This window comes from Pteropus medius, unplaced genomic scaffold (assembly GCF_902729225.1).
Source record: "Pteropus medius unplaced genomic scaffold, Ma_sr-lr_union100, whole genome shotgun sequence".
Lineage (NCBI taxonomy): Eukaryota > Metazoa > Chordata > Mammalia > Chiroptera > Pteropodidae > Pteropus > Pteropus medius.
This window is the reverse complement of record NW_024354911.1, coordinates 9,407,440-9,427,897: the sequence shown is the minus strand read 5'-3', so window position 1 is coordinate 9,427,897 and position 20,458 is coordinate 9,407,440. Positions and strand designations below refer to the sequence as shown.

The following is a 20,458-nucleotide window of genomic DNA, read 5'->3' as shown; positions in this document are numbered from 1 at the left end:
TCAAAATGAAATGTTATGAAAGAAAAGGATTCTGAAGAGGAGTTAATAAATGAAACACTGTCGGTAGAACAAAGTTAATGAGTCAATTTAATGATAATTAAATTTATATACATAAATATTTTGTGAATGTGGAGCAATGACAGATGATAGATCTAAAACTGCATTTAAGAAGTATTCATAACTGTATCTACATTATTACTGTTCTTGTTATTTTACATTCAGGAGTTCAAGGTCTAGGCGTCTCAGGTAAATCTGCAAAATTGCTAATCGACTCAAATAAAGTGGCCAGAAATATCTTACAAACTCTTGAACAGCCAGGAAAGACCATGTAAAAACACTGAAATTGTTTAAAAGGTAAAAAGAACAAAGAAACAAAGAACAATAGAAAAAACCTCATGCCCATTTCAAAATAGGCATTCTAGGAATTCTTTACCTTCTAAAGTCTATGCATCTTCTCAAAATAGTTCTTCTCATAAGTAACTTAATTATTAAGATGGTAAAATAGCATCCCAATGACATCATATTTGGTATAGAAATTTTAAAAATGTTAATTTTTTTCCAGATAACATCTGTGTGGAACCATGTTTTTTTTTTTCATTTTACTTAAGTAACATCACTTAAATCTTAAAAATCACAATGCTTCCTTACATTCTTCAAAAGGATCAGAATACTTAATGACAATATATAAAGATAGTACCTGTTCATTTGCATAAAAAAAAGCTTGCCCACACATAGGAAGGCACACAGAGTTTTCCAAATGTGTCAAGTGAATCTCTTTTTAGTGTGCATGAGCATTGTGGCCATAATTCCTTTCATTCACTCTCAAAATTCAGTCTTAAATTAGTCACACCTTTAGCAATTTCCTCTGTGGGATAAACAATAATCTTATCTTTTTAAATTTTTCTTTAGGAAAGACACTGCATTTTTTCCTATAAAAACAAATGCAAATACACTCCACACAAATATATACAGTCAGTGTGTGTGTTCTTAGAATTTATATTTAAAACAAGTTCGCAGTGTATTACAGAGTTCTCATTTGCATTAACTATATATAATGCCTAGAAAAGTGTGCTTAGTTAGAATGTATAGTTGAAAGAAAATGTTATACTAAAACCAGTTAACTCAGATAACTTTCAAATGAGGTGATACATCCATTCTACTCCTACCTCTGTGTCTGTTATTGCTTAGATGTTGTCTCTTTTTTTTTTCTACTCTTAACACTTAACTGTTGGTTATTCCTGGAATTCTACATGTTCCATAGTTAATCTCACTATAAAATTTCCCTAAGTGATCTATCCTTGCGGATGGTTTTCTACTACAAGCATTATTCCTCCTACCACTATACCAAGTTTGTATCCTATTTTCAGAATTCTCCCTTAAGTTTCAGATGCAATATACCAAATTTTTACCGCAATATATTCATTTTGATGCCTCACAGACACCTACAACTCAACATATTCTAAATTAAACTTCCTCTATTCCTCTAAATCTTTTTTTAATAACAGGAAACTTAGACTTTCAATTATTACTTTTTATTCATATATTTAGTGTCTCCTCAGATCCTTTTTTGACCTTTAAGCATGCTTAATCTAAATTATTCTTTTTTATTTATTTTTAAATGTAATCCTCTAAATCATATATTCAGCTAAAAATTTCTTGATTGCCCTTGGTATAGCTTAAGAATGAAAGCAAGTATAATGATCTACTCTATAACCAGAACGAAAATATGCAAATCTGATCATTCCATTTCTCTTTAATTCACATGACTTATTATTGTTCTTAAAAATAAACACAACACCTACTGACATGACTGTCGACCCCATAGATCTGCATTCTCCTTGCCTCTCCAGTCTCATCTCATTCTTTTAGGGCCCTATAAACTACCAGCTTCCTTCTGCCACAGATCCTTTGCACATGTGTGGCTCTTCATCTCTCTATGCCTAATCACTTTCATCTCATTCTTAGATGCCAATACTCCTTACTTCCACTTTTTTTTCACTTTCTGGAAGATGAGGAATACCTTTTTGTGAAATCTGCTTGTATCTCTTTACAACGCAGTCTCATTTTTTCATTTATTGTGGTAATAAAAAGAAATAATTTATTTTCTGCCACCTCCCCAATGCCACACATACTTGCCTGTAAGTACCTAAAGGTCATGCCTATCTTGCTCTGAGCATCATGTTCCAAGCACCTAACATAGGAATTAGCATAGGAGAAAGAATTCAATTCAAAGTACTATAACTATCAATTTTTCACCACTCATGACTTTGCTTTATATATATTTCTCTAGAACTTTCTATCTGCTTGGCACCTGTTATGAACTCAGTAAACGTTAATACACATAGTCAATATTTTAAAAGTAATCAGATAATTATTATTTTCAAATATATATAAAGAATGAACACTATCATTTAGATTTACATTTAATAATAGTCTCTTTATTCACAAAGTTAATTATATGCTACCAGTATTTCTTGTTTCTGTTTCCATTGACAAATTGTTTTAATACCTATTTGCTAAATACTATTTCAACATTCTACTGAAACTGTACTTACTAGTGTCATTAATGATACTCTTTTGTTAAAATTCTATAAATCTTTATTTTTTTATCATTCTATACTTCTCTGCTTATTTCTAACACTTTACTTTGCTACTTTGACAGCCCTTGTGTGTAGGTAATTAATTATGAATATAATAATTAAGTCACTTCGTTATTTTCCATTTCATTTTCTACCTAGTGTACCAATTTTGATCTGCAATCTTCTACTAATATATTCCTAGTGGAATCTGATATGTTATCACAGTTTCATTTAGTACCTATGTACAGATTCCTAACAAATCTCTAAGCAAGTGATCAGAAATGCTGCTGCTGTTTACATTATCCAGAAATAAAGAATACAAATTGGGTAATAATATTAAGATTTTAAAGCTTTAAGAGAACTCTTTACTTTTTGTGATGATCCTTACACTTTATAAATACCAAGAAATATGACTCAATAAATATAATAGTTTGCACAGAGTATACCCTAGTTAATTCTTGTGCAGAACAGTGCAGCAAAATGGGCACGTGAGGACAGACAAAAGGAAAGGCTAACTTTTGCTGTAAAGCCTAGATACACAATTTCCTAGTGGTTCAGCTAGCATCGGACTGGAGAGTTCTGGGGGTTGAGCTAAGATGATTTACATCTTGTAACTAAAAAACAAGATGTATGAGCCTACAGGACAGTCATCTAGGTTAATATGTAAGATTAATCCATGCAGTATGTCAAAGACCGAGAAGGACTAATATAGACACAGTCTATTGAAGGAATGTAGAAAATAGGCAGAGTTATGGAAGACTTTGAACCTCACCCACTTAATTAATTCACCACATTCAGAAAGTGATGAAGGTGTTCACGCTGACCCTCTTCTCAATAAACAGCTCCCAGAGTCCAAAATATTTTTTAAAAATATAGGGTAATATATATAACAAAACAGAGGATATCAATATATGTGTATGCATATATATGTTATCAAATGGCATGTATGTATACATATAAATTTTTGCATTTATAATGATTTATACTATCACTTATAACTGTTTTATCATATAACATTAATTTTATTTTGTTAATCATATAAATTTAATATGATGTCGGAAGGCTTTTTGCATATGAATTTCCATGATTTGTAAAGGGAATTTTTAGTTGATTATTCTATAATTAGTTTAATTAGCCTAATTAAAACTAATTACGTAATTGATGTAAATATGTTCAGTCTTGTAATTAGATGGTATAATTACAATACACAAGATGATGTCATGAACATCTTTACAAAAGTTCTAGAAAAATATAACAAGAGTACGTGTAGTTTGGAAAATTTAAGTACACGTTTCTTTAACATTCACAAAGTTATTTTCAACAGCTATATTTAAACTTTTAAAACTACTTTTTTAAATAAAAGAAATAGAAGGAAGGTATTCTATATATTTATTAGTAGCCAGTATCAATGGCGGCATTTTCTAGTGAAAATAACAATAGCCTCAAGCAGTATTTCCACTTTACTTACAAAAAATATTGGAACTTTTTAAAATATGTACATTCGGATATCAGTAAAAAAAGTAGTAAGGCCTTCCAATTCACATTCATTTTTGTAGCTTTAATTTTATTTTATTACCAACTTATAAGTAACCATATATACCAGCCTACATCTTCAGTATTAAGTGGAAATATGAAAAACATAATTATTCCTTTTAAACTTATTACATTATATGTTTATGAATTTATATCAGCCTCAGGAACACTAATTCTATTCCAGAAACACTATCTATAAAAGATATAAAGAAAATTTTGTCACTCAACACATTAGTGAAATAAACATTGAATTCAAATTGATATAGTTATTAGCTTAGTATGAATAGGCATGTAAGATAGGTATATCTCATTTTCTTAGAAATTCTATTTTATTAAAAATAAGACATTGTTATTGAATAGAAAAGCATCTTTAAAAGAAATTTAATTTTCTAACATTAAAAAATAATGTCTTTAACTCAATAACAATTCTAAAATTCCTTAGAAATATATGGATTTATTTTTCAATATTAGGAAAAACAACTAGATATAACTTTGTATATTAGGATCTACATAGAAATTATATTTCATCATTGTAAAAATAAAAACCACAAGCTAAGTCTATTATGTTGCTTTCTACTTCTAGACAACCTTGATGCACAGATCTTCCAAATTTCCAAGGCAGTTAGAAGCTACAAATGTTTGCTATCAAGTAGATTCTTGGGTAAAAATGTTCTCTACATCACATTCATCTATATTATAAAATTATGTCTTGGAGGCTGGAATCAGCCCTAAAATTCTCAATCTATTACTTCTAATTTTCATTCTTTATAGAAACCCTGCATACTCCTTCTCTCTCTATATTTGAAGTCATACAAAACCAGCAACGCTATCAAAAGCACCACTGCATCCCCCTTGAGGCAACTGAGGTCCTAAGCAGAGTTAAAAAATGGCAGTCCAGGGGTTGGAATATTGAACTCTGGCAATGACAGGTGAGTTATTGTTTACTAATAAGTGGACACACACAGTAAGCCTCACCAGTTCTTATTTTCATACTACTAGACAGATTTACTTATTACCAGATTCATATGTTACCAAATGCATTTGCATTTGTGATTCCTACACATCAGTAAACCTACTATGGCCCTTGAAAAAGAAATCTTTGGTTCTCCAGGTGGCTATATACAACTAGTTGCCTTTTCCTGAGAGGTAATTTCTTTATGAAGCACTCCAGAATTTCTTAGGTAAATGACCAGCTTCCTATGCATCTATGAAAATCACACATATGCGTAAGAAAACTCAAAGCAGTAACTCAAAAGTTGATAAATCTAAATAAATTGGTATTGAAAAATCTTACAATGCTCTCAAAATATTCATAAAATAATATTACATGTGACAAAGAGGTAAAATCAAAACGTAAGAGGAAGGGATCAGTTTTTTCTTTGCTTGATTATAATACATTGTCAATATCAATCATCCTCAGTTCAATAACCTCAAGTTGATTTACATATTCAACAAAACCTCACTAAAAATTTTATCAGACTTTTTTAGAAATTTACATGGTGAATTTAAGTGAAATAGAAGCTGAAACATACAAAACAATATTGAAAAAGATAAACACAGTTGAAATCCTCATTTCAGGATTTATAAGCTACAGTAATTAAGACAGTGTGGTATTGGCATAAAGACAGACATATAAGTCAATAGAACAGAATAAATACTTTAGAAATAGACTCTAATATATAGGGCCAATTGATTTTCAATTTAAGTGCCAAGAAAATTTAATGATGAAAGATTTTTTTCAATAAATGGTGCTAAAATACATGTATATCCCCCTGCAAAAAAAATAAATAAATAAACCTCAAAAATTTCCTCACGCCATAAACAGAAATTAATTCAAAATGGAAAAAGGAAATATGTTGGTGAATATAAGTGGATAATGATTGTTTCAAAAACAAAATAATAATATCTTGCTGATTTTTAAATATATGTAGAAGTAAAATACTAGACAAAAATAAAATACAACAAGAGTAAATATTGTTAAGGTATTCTAAGTTTATGTCATTGAAAAAGTGGTAAAGTAATGATCAACAATGCAGGGTAACCAATTAAATAACACTAAAATAATTTAAAATTCTTAGTTAAATAGAGGAGAAAATGAAATAATTAAAAAATATTTGACAAATCCAAAAAAGGCAAGAAAAGAGAGAAGTAAAATAAAACAAATGGGTCATATAAAAAAGAATATGTATATCAGTCATTGGATTAAATGCATTAAAAGCTAGTGTCAGCCCACTGGATTAAAATAATAAAAATCTATATTCTGGTTACTAGTGACATGTTATTAACTATAAAAACACAGAAAGGTTGAAAGTAAAAAAAGAGTTATTTACCACTCTTCCCCACCCCTACCCACCAAAAAAACATTAAGCAAAAGAAAGCTCATATGGTTAAATTAATGACAGACAAAACAGACTTGAAGGCAAGAAACACCACTAGAGGTAAAGAAGGACATTTCTTAATGATAGTCTACCAGGAAGATACAATACCAATAAGATAATATATTTAGATAATCCACCAGGATGATATAATAATTCTAAATTTGTGTGTACTAATAATATATTTTAAAAATATATAAAGCAAAAATATATAAAGCAAAAAAAAAAAAGCAAATACACAGCCATAGCCATACATACTAACTAAACTCTCTCAATAGCTTAGAACAGCAGACATACAAATAAAAAATATATATATATAAATGGTCTAAACAACACAACTGATAAATGTGACCTAATTGGCATTCAACAATTTTAGAATGCACATTCTTGTGAGTGCCCATGGATCATTTATAAAAGTAGACCATAGGCTTAACATAATGCAAGTCTCAATTAACTTATAAAGACTGAAATTATTCAGGGTATACTTTCTGACGCAGTGGAATTAGACTAGAAATCAATTAAAAATTATAACTAGAAAATTGTCAACAGTTTGGAAATAAATACATTCGAATGAATTCAATTATAAAATCATTCTCATTCACAATTTATTAAATTTTCTATGGTGAATAAAGAGGGATGAGTTTATAGAGAGTGATTCAGGAGTTTCTAGAATCTCTGTCAGTTTTAACTATACCATTACTAGTAACCCAGACATCTTCATGAGAGTATTGCTTCAACATTTAACACATATTTACTGAGACTCTTCCAGGTGTCAGGCACTGTTCTAGCTGTTAAAAAGACAAAGTCTCCATAATTAGTGAATTTATGTTCAAACACTTTAGATGATTTGATAGTTTCAGTGCTATGAGAGAAAAATAAAACAATATTAGTAACTGTGGAAGGGAAGGGATGCTACTTCAAATAGATCTGTCAGGGAAGGCCTTTCAGAGGTGATGAGTCTTCAGTATTAAGGAGACCTTGCCATAATATATAAGTAAATTACTTTCTACATGGAGGAATCAGCAATGTGCAGATAGACTCTGGGCATGTCTAGGGATTGTGTGACCAGAACAGTAAATGAGGTATAAAAGATTAGATAAGAGAGCAAGGCAGAACAAGGTCAAACACGGTCTTGTAGGTTAGAATACGCTGAATTTACTAGAGATATTAAAGGAGAAAAAAGATTTATAGTTTAAAAATGATTACTCAGATATTTGGAGTTTTCTGTAATAAAGCATGACAACTAGTTAGGAATCTATTGCTGTATTTCATGGAAAGATAATGGAAGTTGTGTGGTATGATGCACTTGTGTATATCAGGCCCATATGTAGTATGTCAGCATACTTGATATAAAGAAAAATCATTGATAACATCTCATCTATGAAAAAGCCAATATTTTCTGTGGCTATAAAAACTAAACTTTTTATGTGCTGTTGTTTGAGAGTTTCCGTCGGTTTGTCCTATAAGATATATTCAATATTGACAAATTATGTACATATATATTACACAAATATTGAGAAATTTTTGCTCCAGCATGATTTTTTAAGACAGATACAAATACATAGATATTCAAAAAGAGAAATAAGCAACATTATCAAGTAACCAAAGACAAGAAAGACATTTTTAAATAGGAGCTATAACTGCATATTATTTGGCAACTATCAATTATAGCAGGTGAATCCATAACACAGAATTGCAAGAAAAGCTTGTTTCTTTCTTAAACACTTTTAAAGAAAATTTGAATGGTCCAACAGCAGAGTTACTACCACATACAAAGCTGGAGAAAGTCTATTAAGCTACATAGTAAAGGCTGATATTTATATAGAAGGTAATATCAGTACTGAAATTTTCAAATTAAAAGTTATTTTCTCATTAAAAAATAAGAGAAAACAAAGGAGAGAAAATAAAAGTTATTTTAGAAGGCAGAATTAACAGCTACTAATTTGAGAACTCTTATTTTTTTTTTAGAGATACTAACATAGAAATAGCAACAAATGCAAAAGAATGAATGAAAAGTTTAATTGTGCTTGTCTGATAACTTTACAATGAATTCTAATTATTTTGAAAGTAAAGTTTTTCCCAAATTTGACAAGATCGTTGTGTTCATTTCTGTGATCAGACTCATCTGCAGGTAAGAAATAGCCATGTAATGGAATAGGTGTTTAGAATTACATCAGTGACTGTAAACATTATTGTTAGACAAGAAAGTAGGTTTTCTAAATTTTAGCAGTGTCCATAGTATAAAAATAAATTGATAAAAGAATCAAATAACAGTGATCATTTACCTGAAAGTCTAACCCCCAGAGGCATCTAAGCAACTAAATACTGTTAACAAAAATTTGTATTACCTTTTTAACTAAAAAAAAGATTTGTTTTATTTTAGTAAAAATTGAAGAATAAATTTCCATAGCGCAGAATATATGGGGAAATTGTGATCCTGTTAACTTGCAGAGAACAGTTGATGCCATGGTGGCCTGAGTGAAGACAAAATCAAAACAGATTTCAACAGTGTCATGGTAGATTTATTAGTAACACATGTGAAATGATGATTTCCAGAGATTTATATTTCGGCAAGTCACAGCTGTTCTACACCCTTAGTAGCAATATATAGAAATATATTTATATTTATATGTGTATATTTATGATATGTGCAGATGTTTTTGCAGAATCACTACATCTTTTCACAGTTAATATCTAAACATTGGCAATTATATTAATTTGAAATTGGCCAGGCCTTAGACATTACAAATAAATGGTGTACTATGTAAGGAAATATATTTAATGGTGAAAAATGGGATGCTGAAAAAATTTACAAACCTTATGCTATTAGAGTTGAGATATAAAACTTGTAATAATCTTTAAAATTTGAAGTATAATATTTATAATACTTAACATTTAGTTGTATTTTCCCTAATTATGAACTTAGGATGTCTCAAAACTTATACGATGTAATCAAATCTCTATTTTTCTTGTTGCCTATATCATATTTTTTTTGAATTATTATTCTTGGCCAAAAATTACTTTGAACATTTCCAAATACATTTTTTTAATTTAAAACTTTTTCTATATTAATTAGGTTTGCACTCCTTTCTAGTCATCAAAAAAAAAATAAGTAGCATTCAAATAGTTCTATAAACTTCAATGTCTTCTTCAAGAATTAATTTTTCACTCTCAACATATTACAGAAAAATATTTGATATTAAATTCACTGTATGTAAAATTTATTCAATTTTTCTTTTTAATAAATAAGTTTTAATGACTAATTAGCTATTTTAGTTTTCACATAATTAAGACTCTATTCTTAAACTGGTTGAAACCAAAATGAATAAAGAAAATTAGATTTTTTCCAAAACCAAAGCCAAATAAATTCCAAGTAGATTTCTTCATTTCTGTAAAACTTATTTATCATTTCAAATGGAGAAATCAAAGTCTCTTCTTTTAAGTAATATTTTTCACACAAAAAAGGCAGTCAGCAAATGTATAATTCTGTACTTTTTAGTGAAACCTAAGTAAATCTATGAACAAAGAAATATAAATTAGAATACATTAATTTAAATATTTTTCCATTAGTTAACATTTGAAATATAACTACCACATACAACATAAACAAATTGTCCTTTATTATTTGAGTCTTCCGATAGTTCAAATATACTGTTTTTTAAAAGGCCAGGTCAGGATAAACTGCCTTTTCAAATAGACATAATACTGCATACTGTTTGAATTAGGAAAGCATCCTTGCAGAGCAGGGTGGAAATACTATACCTTAATTCATACCTGGGTAAAGAAGGGCTCATATATCTCTACTCCCTTATCGGATCCTTGTAGTAACACCTCCTGGCCACGTCTCCAGCTGTACCGAACAGGTGGATTGGAATTGGCAACACACCTGAGGAATACTGTTCTCTCATAGTAAAATTGTTCTTTAGCTTCCCCTATACTTTGATGAACAGTTACTACCGGATCATCCAAATCTAGAAAAAATAAAAACAACCAAGTGACAATGTTATGAGTTACACAGCTTTAAAAGCATTGAAGATATAAAACCTAACCAAAGGTGCGTTTTCTTAATTGATTTTATTGCTTATCGCTATACTCGTTTTTTTTTTTTTTTCATCGAGGTTACTGAACTCACTTGCAGAGAAATTTCCGATAGGAGGTAAAGACACAAGTAATAGTATTTATTAAGATCTCTATCTGTCAAGATAGTATAAATAATCTTGCATGTTTACAACTCTTTGCCAACAGCCCCATGAAAAAAAGCTCCAAGAGATTTCCGAATTCAAAATTATCAAATTCAAGAGATTAGCCAAAACAATGAACTGTAGTGACAGAGAAATAAATATCAAGCAGTTCAACTGACTCTCCCTTAATATACTTCTTTTTCCAATTATTTATAACTGACATATTAAAAATAATCAAAGAATTACATTTACATATGATTATAATTTTTATGGCTAGAAAATATGATCTTGTACCGGGTTAAATTTTTCCTTCATCTCAGATTTTATATCTCAGATCATATTTGCTAATTTGAAATGTGCTAAAAGAAGGTATTGTTAAAAAGCATTAATATTTTTTATTACTGAATATTATAACTAAATTTTTCCTATTTTAGATGCATCCTAAATAAGGGATATGTACTACAGGGTTTAGCAAACATTTTCTGGGAAAATTCATAAATATGTTGGACTTTATGGGTCATACAGTTTTGTCTCAATGACTGAACTCTATCATTGCAATATGAAAATAGCCAGAAACAATAGGTAAAGGAATGATCAATGAATGTTGCTTAATTCCAATGAAACTTTACCTACAAATTTAGATCCTGCAGCCAAATTTGACTCAGGGGCCATAGTCTGCCATAGATTGCCAACCCCTGATATACCAGATCTCAGATTCTTTTCTTAGACAAAATAAAGAAGCGTACTTGCTTAAGACGACTGTATTGTATATTTGAAACTTGCTAAGAGAGTAAACCTTAAAGGTTCTCATCACAAGAAAAATAAATTATAACTATGTGTGGTAATGTATGTTAATTAGACTTATTGTGGTGGCCATTTCACAACACATACAAATATTGAATCATTACGTTGTACACCTAAAACTAATATGATGTTGTATGTCAATTATATCTCATTTTTTTTTAAATGGGAGAAAAACAAGCTCTTGGTTCCATGTGCTAGTAAACACTTATTAGATACTTATTAACGGTGATGTCAGACATTTGCTATATTTAAATACTAATTTCACTGAGCTTTATTTCTTTAGCTTTACAAGTCTAAAAGGTAACAACCTTTGTGGTCTTAAATTTCCTTATCAATAAAAAGGGAATAATAATGGTACTATATTAATAGGGCTGTTGGAGGAATAAATGAGATTGTTCATAAAGCCCTGGCACAAAGTAAATGCTCAATGAAAATGAGTTATTATTAGTAGTAGTAGTAGTAGGATCGAGGTTTCATTTAGACTCCCATTAATTCTATGTTGTTTTCTTACCTTTATCTTATCGAATTCATAATGAACTCAGCTTTCATAGATAAAAACATCACTTTTCCACTTGTTCCAGCTATCAAATATTTGTACATGATAAAGACTTTTATGTGAAGCCTGAAAATAAGCTACCATATTTATAGAAACATAAGAACAGTGAGGTGTGTGAGCATATGCTACCCTTAATATTTAAAAGACACTATTTCTTAGAAAAGATTGTTTTTGATATGTTAAAAAAATTAAAAGCTATCAAAATAGTGGAGTAATAGCTGCCCTGGGGAATCAAAGTAAAAAAACAGAAAGTCTCAAATTTCCCCAGTTTAAAATAAAAGGTTTTTTTCTTAATGTGAATTGCTTGACAGCCTTACTTAGATTTCTAGTTTTGCAACATTTTGAGTTTTTTTTTCCAACATTAGAATCTTTTCACAGCTACCTCAAAGGCCTCTAATTTTAGTAGTGTAAATTTACAGAACAACTGCTGCCTTTTGATAAAGTTTAAAAAACTTTCAGTAAAAATTCACTCTATTAGCTGTGCACTGATATATGGTTTCCTTTTAATAAGTTGTAGTAGTTATGAATAGAAGCATCACTATCATGAAATGCTCAAAGGCTTTTAAACTATATCAAATGTTGTCTTATTTGGTGATTATTCCTTCACATATAAATCAAATCCCATAAGAGCTTGATTAGCTGAATTCTGCTTAGTGACTTGAAAAAAAAAAGGTAAGCAACTTACATTGTGATCAATTGTAGACAGTTTTTTTGTTTTTTTTGTTTTTTGTTTTTTGTTTTTGGTCATAGTCTTTTTAGAAAATATGAGCTTTGTTATGTTGTAAAAACAAAATTCTGAACCCAGAAAATCTAGGAACAAAACATAATTGAATGGTAAACAGTATAACAATGGTAGCTCTCCCTGGGTTCTGCATAGTTAATAGTATTATACTTTCCAAGATTCATTTGTTGATGTAGCCCTAGCTCTTTTCTTGTTAGGCGGTGGTGTCGATGGGCTCAGTCAGGAATAGACTGAACCTGAAGAACCATTCAAGCATGCTCTTACCTGAACTAGATGAATTTTGGGTCACTGGCCTTCTGAAAATCTAATCTTGTGACAATCAATATCTTACTGAACATTGTATTGGCAGAATTATGTCTTGGATTCACTTATGTTTAAAAATTTCTACTTCATAAAACACCTAAATGATTTTTTTATATTTAAAAACAAACATGCTAAAAACTAGATTTCTTTTAGACAAGTAAAATAATCGCATAGCTAAAAAATATATTTCAAGTGAGATTTGCATACATATATACTTATAATATATAATTTAACATATGTAATATATGTTTAACATATACTCTAAACATTACTGAATGCATATTGAATATGTGTATTTGCCTTCAGTCAGGTTTCTTGGAAAAAGGACTGTAAGACAGAGATATCTGTGCGGGAAGTATATAGGCATATCTCAGAAACATAGCATGGTCAGTTCCAGTACACCACAATATAGTGAATATCACAATAAAGCGAGTTATGACAACCTTCTTTTGGGTTTTCCAGGATGTATCAAAGTTATGTTTACACTATATTGTAGTCTATTATGTGTGCAATAGCATTAATTCTAGAAAAAAATGTACAGAACTTAATTAAAAAGTACTTTATTACTAAAAAATGCTAACCATCATCTGAGCGTTCAGTGAGTCATTTCTTTTGCTGGCAGAGGGTGTTACACCAATGTTGATGGCTGCTGACTGATCAAGGTGGTGGTTGCTGCAGGTTGGGGTGACCGTGGTAATTTCTTAAAGTAAGACAATGAAGTTTGCCTCATTGATTGACTGTTCTTTACATGAATGAAATTTCTCTCTATCATGCAATGCTGCTTGGTAGCATTTTACCCACAGTAGAACTTCTTTCAAAATTGGAACCAATGCTCTCAAACCCTGCCACTGCTTTATCAACTAATTTTATATAATATTCTAAATCCTTTGTTGTCATTTCAACCCAATGACAACATCACAGCATCTTCGTCAGGAGTAGATTTTATGAAAACAACATGAATCTCATTGTACATGGACATCAAAGCTCCTGGATGACCAGGTACATTTTCAATGAACAGTATTATTTTGAAAGCAATCTTTTTTTCTGAGCAGTAAGTTTCAACAGTGGGTTTAAAATATTCAGTAAATCATATTGTAAACAGATGTGCTGTCATCCAGTCTTCGTTGTCCCATTTATAGAGCACAGTCAGAGTAGATTTAGCATAATTCTTAAGGGCCCTAGGATTTTTGAAATGTCAGATAAGCATTGTCTCCAGCTTAAAGTCACCAGCTGCATTAGCCCCTAAGAAGATAGTCAGACTGTTCTTTGAAGCTTTAAAGACAGGCTTTCACTTTATTTCTTTAGTTATGGAAGTCCCATACGGCATCTGTTTTGTCTACATTTAAAATCTCTTGTTTAGTGAAGCCACCTTCATTATCTTCGCTAGATTTTCTGGATAACTTGCTGCAGCTTCTAATCAGCACTTGCTTCCCTTGCACTTTCATGTTATGAAGATGATTTCTTTCTTTAAACATCATGAATGAACTTCTGCTCTCTTCAAATTTTTCTTGTACTGCTTCCTCACCCTCTCAGCCCTCATAGAATTGAAGAGAGTTAGGGCCTTGCTCTGGATTAGGCTTTGGCCTAAGAGAATGTTGCAGCTTCTATCTAGACCACTAAAACTTTCCCCATATCAGCAATAAGGTTGTTTTGCTTTCTTATCTTTCTTATGTTCACTGGAGTAGCACTTTTAATTTCCTTTAAGAACTTTTCCTTTGCATTTACAACTTGGCTAACTGTTGCAAGATGCCTAGCTTTCAGCCTATTTCCAGTTTTGTCATGCCTTCCTCAATAAATGTAATAATTTCTAACTTTTAATTGAAAACGAGAGACATGCAACTCTTCCTTTCACCTGAACACTTAGAGGACATTTTAGGGTTATTAATTGGCCTAATTTTAATATTTCTGTATCTCGGGGAATAGGGAGGCCCAAAAAGAAGGAGAGATACAGCAGAATGGCAGTTCAGTGGAGCAGTCAGAACACACATTTATCAGTTAAGTTTGCTGTCTTATATGGGCCTGGTTCATGGCACCTCAAAAACAATTACAATAAAATGAAGCACAATAAAACAAGGCATTAATTAAAAAGTACCTTCTAGAGCAACATGTGTTGAGTAATGAAGAAATAGGTTTGTTCAGGAGAATTGAACTACAGCGTCATTACAACAAAGGTCTCAGTAGCTCTAGAGAAGTTTTGGAGCTGTGATGTTCCCTCAAAGCTGTCTTGCACTAAGGCAATGGAGCTAAGCCTTTATAACCCATTCCCACCCCATCGACCAGTCATAGTCTGTGTGCTGCTCCACCAGAGTGCACAACTTTGAGAGTGGCAGCTCTTTGGCTTAGGGCAATTTCTAGAGGATTTAGCCGACAGCCAATCCCTGTTAAAACTCTCAGCAGCTGGAGGAATGAATCCTTCAGACCCGAGGAAGGGATCTGGGTGGTGCACTATTACATCCACTCAGATTCACCTGCTTGGCATGGTAATTCACTCTATCTGGGAAAAGCTACTAGATGATTCTAGTTAATCACTTTTCTGGGGACACTTTAAAAAAGGAACTATGGTAGGATGATATTCATCATCTTTTTCTACTATTATCATTCTAGACTGCTCTCATCCTGAGTTAGTACACCTTTTGGTAAAGTAGCTCACCCAGTGAGGTTACCAGACCTTAATTTTGAGCCCCTGGTTACCATGCCCTTCTCAAGCCATTATTAATGCACTTATCCATTCAACACCATAATTAGACAACAGAATACTAAGAAATGATTCAGTGGACCAACTGTGTATCAAACATATTCTTTACTGCCTTGCTGTGCAAAACAAACCTACCTCCAGCTGATCATAGGAGCCAGTCACTCCTGCCAGGATTGTGACTCCTTTTATCTACTTCTTCCTGACACAGAAAGCCTAAAGTAATTGAGTAGTGGCCATGACTTAAAGATTAATGAGACTTTGCTGCGTCACTTAATGAAAGCTTTTTCCTTTTATGAGAACTAAGGCTTCTAAACTGGCAAAGCCCAGAGTTGCGGGAAGGGAAACAGATTTCCTAAGTGGGTCATTGAATGTGATGGTAGTTAAGTGGGGTCACTCCTTGATTCTTGAACCTACATATTCTATAGGAGAGAGAAAAAAAAAACGTGATAATGGTCACTGATTTAAGATGTATATTGCATCTTGGAGAATAGCACCCCAACTTTACCAGATATTATCTATATAAGGCTCAGCTGCCCCTGTCCAAAGGGCATTCTATCACTCTAGTAAATTGGCATATTTAATTAGGTTGTGTAGAAAATGATATGACCAGAGAGTCCTATGGCAATGTTCCCACTGCTACATTTTTACTACTGTAAAATGTGCTCTCATCTCATGAGTGGTTAGATAGGATCTTGTGTTAAGAATAAAACATCTAAAAGCCTTTGGATAGAGCTGCTACTGGCTGAGGTAAGCAGAAACATCCAAACCAAGAATACGTGTCAAATTCAGTCAAAACCGTACAGTCACTTTCAGGGTAAAAATGTCTAATGTAATCAACTTACCACCAAGGTACTGGTTGGTATTCTTGAAGGACAATACTTTATCAAGAGCTAAGTGTTGGTCTCTGTTGTTGCCAGGTGAAATATTCAGTAGTGGCAATGAATAAATCAATCTTCATAATCCACGTTTTAAGCTCATGTATAGCCTCCATTCCTACAATTATGACTATTTTTTTCATGAGCCTGTTGTGCCAGCTAAGGTTGGTCAATGACAAAAGCTAGTTGATATCAACTGTCTATATTACTCTGTCTACTTCACTCTTTTGTAATTCTTCTGCCATGGATACTTTTTGATGCTCACTAATATGTAATATAAGTATTATCATACTTCATGCCATAGGTCCATCAAAATATTTGAACAGATTTGCTCTTTCTACACAAAGTGGTTGACCAGGTACATTGCATAATTAAACTTCTGCCTACTAGGGAGATTTTCCCTTATTCTTTTTTATCAGAGATATCTTAGAGTGATGTTATTATGAAACGGCAGTCCAAGTTTTGACTTGTGTAACTATACTGAGCTGATCCATCATGAATGAAGCTTAGCCTTTTTTCTCCACTATCAGCTCATAAGTGACCATCTATGTGGCCAGATATAAACTGAGAAAGAAGCACTGGTAAAATACTGATACATGTCATGGGAGTCTGGGCACCTGCTTGTACCGCTTACTTCGGCCCTTTGGCTCTGGCCATGCCTCATCCTGTTGTACCATTTCCATCTAATGATGATCTACTGATGAGTCTGCCCTCTTTTATAACTGGTTTTTGGTAGACATGACAAAATGTACTTCCTGATTAGCAGTTCAGGCCACATCATCATAGGTGTTACACATTTAGGCACTCCATTTTTACCAATGCCCAGCAGCATGCTAGGAACTATTTTATGAAAGGTGTATAATTCTTAATTGAAGAAGTCACAGACTTACTCATAATTTAAAAATTTACTTTTTGAGTCACATATAGGAGTCTCCTATAGGAACACAGCATGTTTTCCAGCACTGATATACTTGATATCATAGATTCTTAAGTACCAGGGCAACTTACATCACAGTGTGGGCCTGCTACAGAACCCTTTCCTACCTTGAGATCTAGTTAAAGCTGATAGTCTTTCAGATCACTTGATAAATGGATAGGAATGGTATTTCCAAGTGTGGAATATGATCTAGAACCCAGAGACCTAGCAGACATTGGGTTTCCTTCTGAAGGATAGAAATTGTGTGATGCAATAATTTGTGCTTTACTTTGGAAGGGATGTCCTGGCAAGCTCTAGACCATAGGATCTCTACAAATTTACAAATATTGTGGGTCCTTGAATCTTCACAGGCTTATCCCAATCCTCTGGATTAGGTGCTCTTACCAGGATATCCAAATGTACTTGCCCCTTCTTGTTTATCTCAACGGATGAACATGATTTCATTGATAAAGTGAACCAATACTATATTTAGTAGAATGTTCAGATGAACCACATCCCTTTGGACAATGTTATGAAAATAAGTGTGAGAGTTAATTTAGCTTTAGGGGAAGACTAAAAATGTATACTCTTGTCTGTCTAAAATGAATGCAAAGATTTCTGATCTTTTATCCTAACAGAGATGGAAAAGAGCACATTGACTAAATCGCTGAACACATACCGTATATGAAGTCACGTTAATCTGCTCTAGTAAAAATACCTGATCTGGTATAAGCTGCAATCAGGACACTACTTGGATGAGTTTATGATAATCCACTATCTTTCTCCGGTATCTCTCACTTCAGCAGGAGACAATATTGTCAATAAATGAAATATATGGGCCACCCCCAGCACATATTTTAGAATTTTAAGGGTGACATTAATATTGATTCTTCTCCTTGGGATGTATTATGTTTAATATGACTCAGCTAAAAGAAAGAACGTTTCAGAGGCTTTAACTTGGCCTTCTGACTAGGATAGCTATCACCTCAAGGACAAAGCATCAATATGGGGGTTCTGACAATCAGTAAGTATGTCCATTCCAATTACACTTATTGGAGACTAGGTAAATGGCAACAATATCAATCTCTGGACTGGTAGATACAATGCGATCCACCTGTGGATCACAGTTCCACTTAATATATAGCACCTATATGCCCAAATCTAACAGTATAAGGGCATACTGATTCCACAGAATCTTAGGTATCAGAAGGTCAACTTGGATCATGTTTATAACAGTTCTCAAAATGTTTCAGAACTCCACTTTCCCTAGTATGTGTTTATTCAAGTAAATGTATATAGGTTCTCTGGAGAAAAAATTGGGAGAATCATTACCATTTATATTTGCTATTGGTTGCAGGGTTCTTTCTGGTGACTCAGTTTCCCCTTCAGTCAAAGAGTTCAAAGTCTAAAAATTACCTCGGGTTCATAAATTGGGCATTATAAATTTTTTATGATCTGACTATATTCAGCCTCCCAATCATTCATCTGATTTCTTTAATTGTGTAGATTGGCTAATATCCTTGTTGACTACCCACTTACTTTGCCCCAAGAAATGCTATGTTCTATGAACTATCTCCACAGCTTTCCATGAGTCTAGAGCCCAGATAGATTTGCAATAGCTGCCCATTAAGATAACTGCACCCACCTCGCTTATGACAACTAAACACTGCCACCTAGCTTCTATTATTTTGAGATCCTGGCATACCCATTTGCTATCAGGGAGCCCAATTCTGTAATAGCTTCTCTTGCCATCAACATTTGCCTACTGAGAGAAGTTATCTCTTAGGTTCTCAATGACACTTGTATCTCAGTCATAAACACATTCTTTAGGGGTGCTTTTGGTGTTTCCTCCAAGCCTTTACACAGAATATAATGAGCTGATGATTTTCCTGTACTCTAGATGTTATATTCACTTTAGAATACACACATATCTAAGTCTTTCAATCCTTTTTTGTACTATCTGCACAACAGTTTTGGTATTTATACTTTTTAATGGAATCACCGCTTTTCCCAAACTTCTGAGAGCTATCCTAGTAGCAGGAACTATTTCCCTCTATTCTTGCCAGCATCCTGAATCTTATATCATGAGATAATGCCCCCACATAAATAAACACGTATTCTTCATCCCCATTTGATCTTACTCTCCATATCCAATATTATTCAATCTTATCCTTCATCCCACTTGATCCAGAAGCCTCAGAATCCAATTCCATACATGTTCTCCTGACTTCTGACAATAAATACTGGCTAGAGTCTGCAGCTTACTTGAAACATAGTCCATTTTTTTTTTTTCCCTTAGAGACACAGCATTTCCATGACCAAATAATGTCATCCATTGATCCATATATACTGATCTGGAGGCCAGGAATGGAAGTGAGGATATGTATTAACATAGAAGGAAGAAGTTTCTGTATCATCTTTAAGTATATAAAAATGATAGCCTTTAATTAAAAGAAATGGGCCACTTTTTTAAGCCCAGAAAATTTAGGAAGACTCAGGGTTTCATGATTTCAGAGACTATAAACCCAGATGTACCTCTCCCCCAAGTCATAGTTCCACTTGCTCCCAACCAGGATTCAGTGGCTGGTTTGAGGAGTCAAGCTTCTCTGAAGCTCTGCTATACTGTTTAACAAGTCCTAAGCCATATTATCAGTTTTTATGAGCTCTGGTTAAAGAAGGTAAATGTCTCTTTATATTTGCTAAAGAGGCCTTCTTATTCTCACACCATTACTTTCAACTCATGATTAATCACCCTCAGCCCTTCATTCTTTTTCTCTACTGTATGAATAGAACCTAGCAGAAATGGATTCTGTTGTCCTTATAATTACTACTTTCCCTTAAATTCCTCAAAAGCCTAAGATTGAATTCATAGTTCATTACTTTCCATTGGTACATATTT

General features: G+C 32.5%; 1 protein-coding gene across 3 annotated transcripts in view; it reads right to left on the bottom strand.

Moving 5' to 3' along the window:
- The window catches only part of MDGA2 (MAM domain containing glycosylphosphatidylinositol anchor 2), a 772,964-nt gene that overhangs the window by 276,883 nt on the left and 475,623 nt on the right, over nucleotides 1-20,458 (bottom strand). For 2 of the 3 annotated variants that reach the window (XM_039856638.1, XM_039856639.1), the window contains one exon: nucleotides 10,262-10,458. In XM_039856638.1, coding sequence (XP_039712572.1) covers nucleotides 10,262-10,458 — 197 coding nt within the window. Of the gene's footprint in view, nucleotides 1-8,835; nucleotides 8,962-10,261; nucleotides 10,459-20,458 lie in introns of all 3 variants that reach the window. The other variant, XM_039856637.1, reaches the window with a different exon arrangement.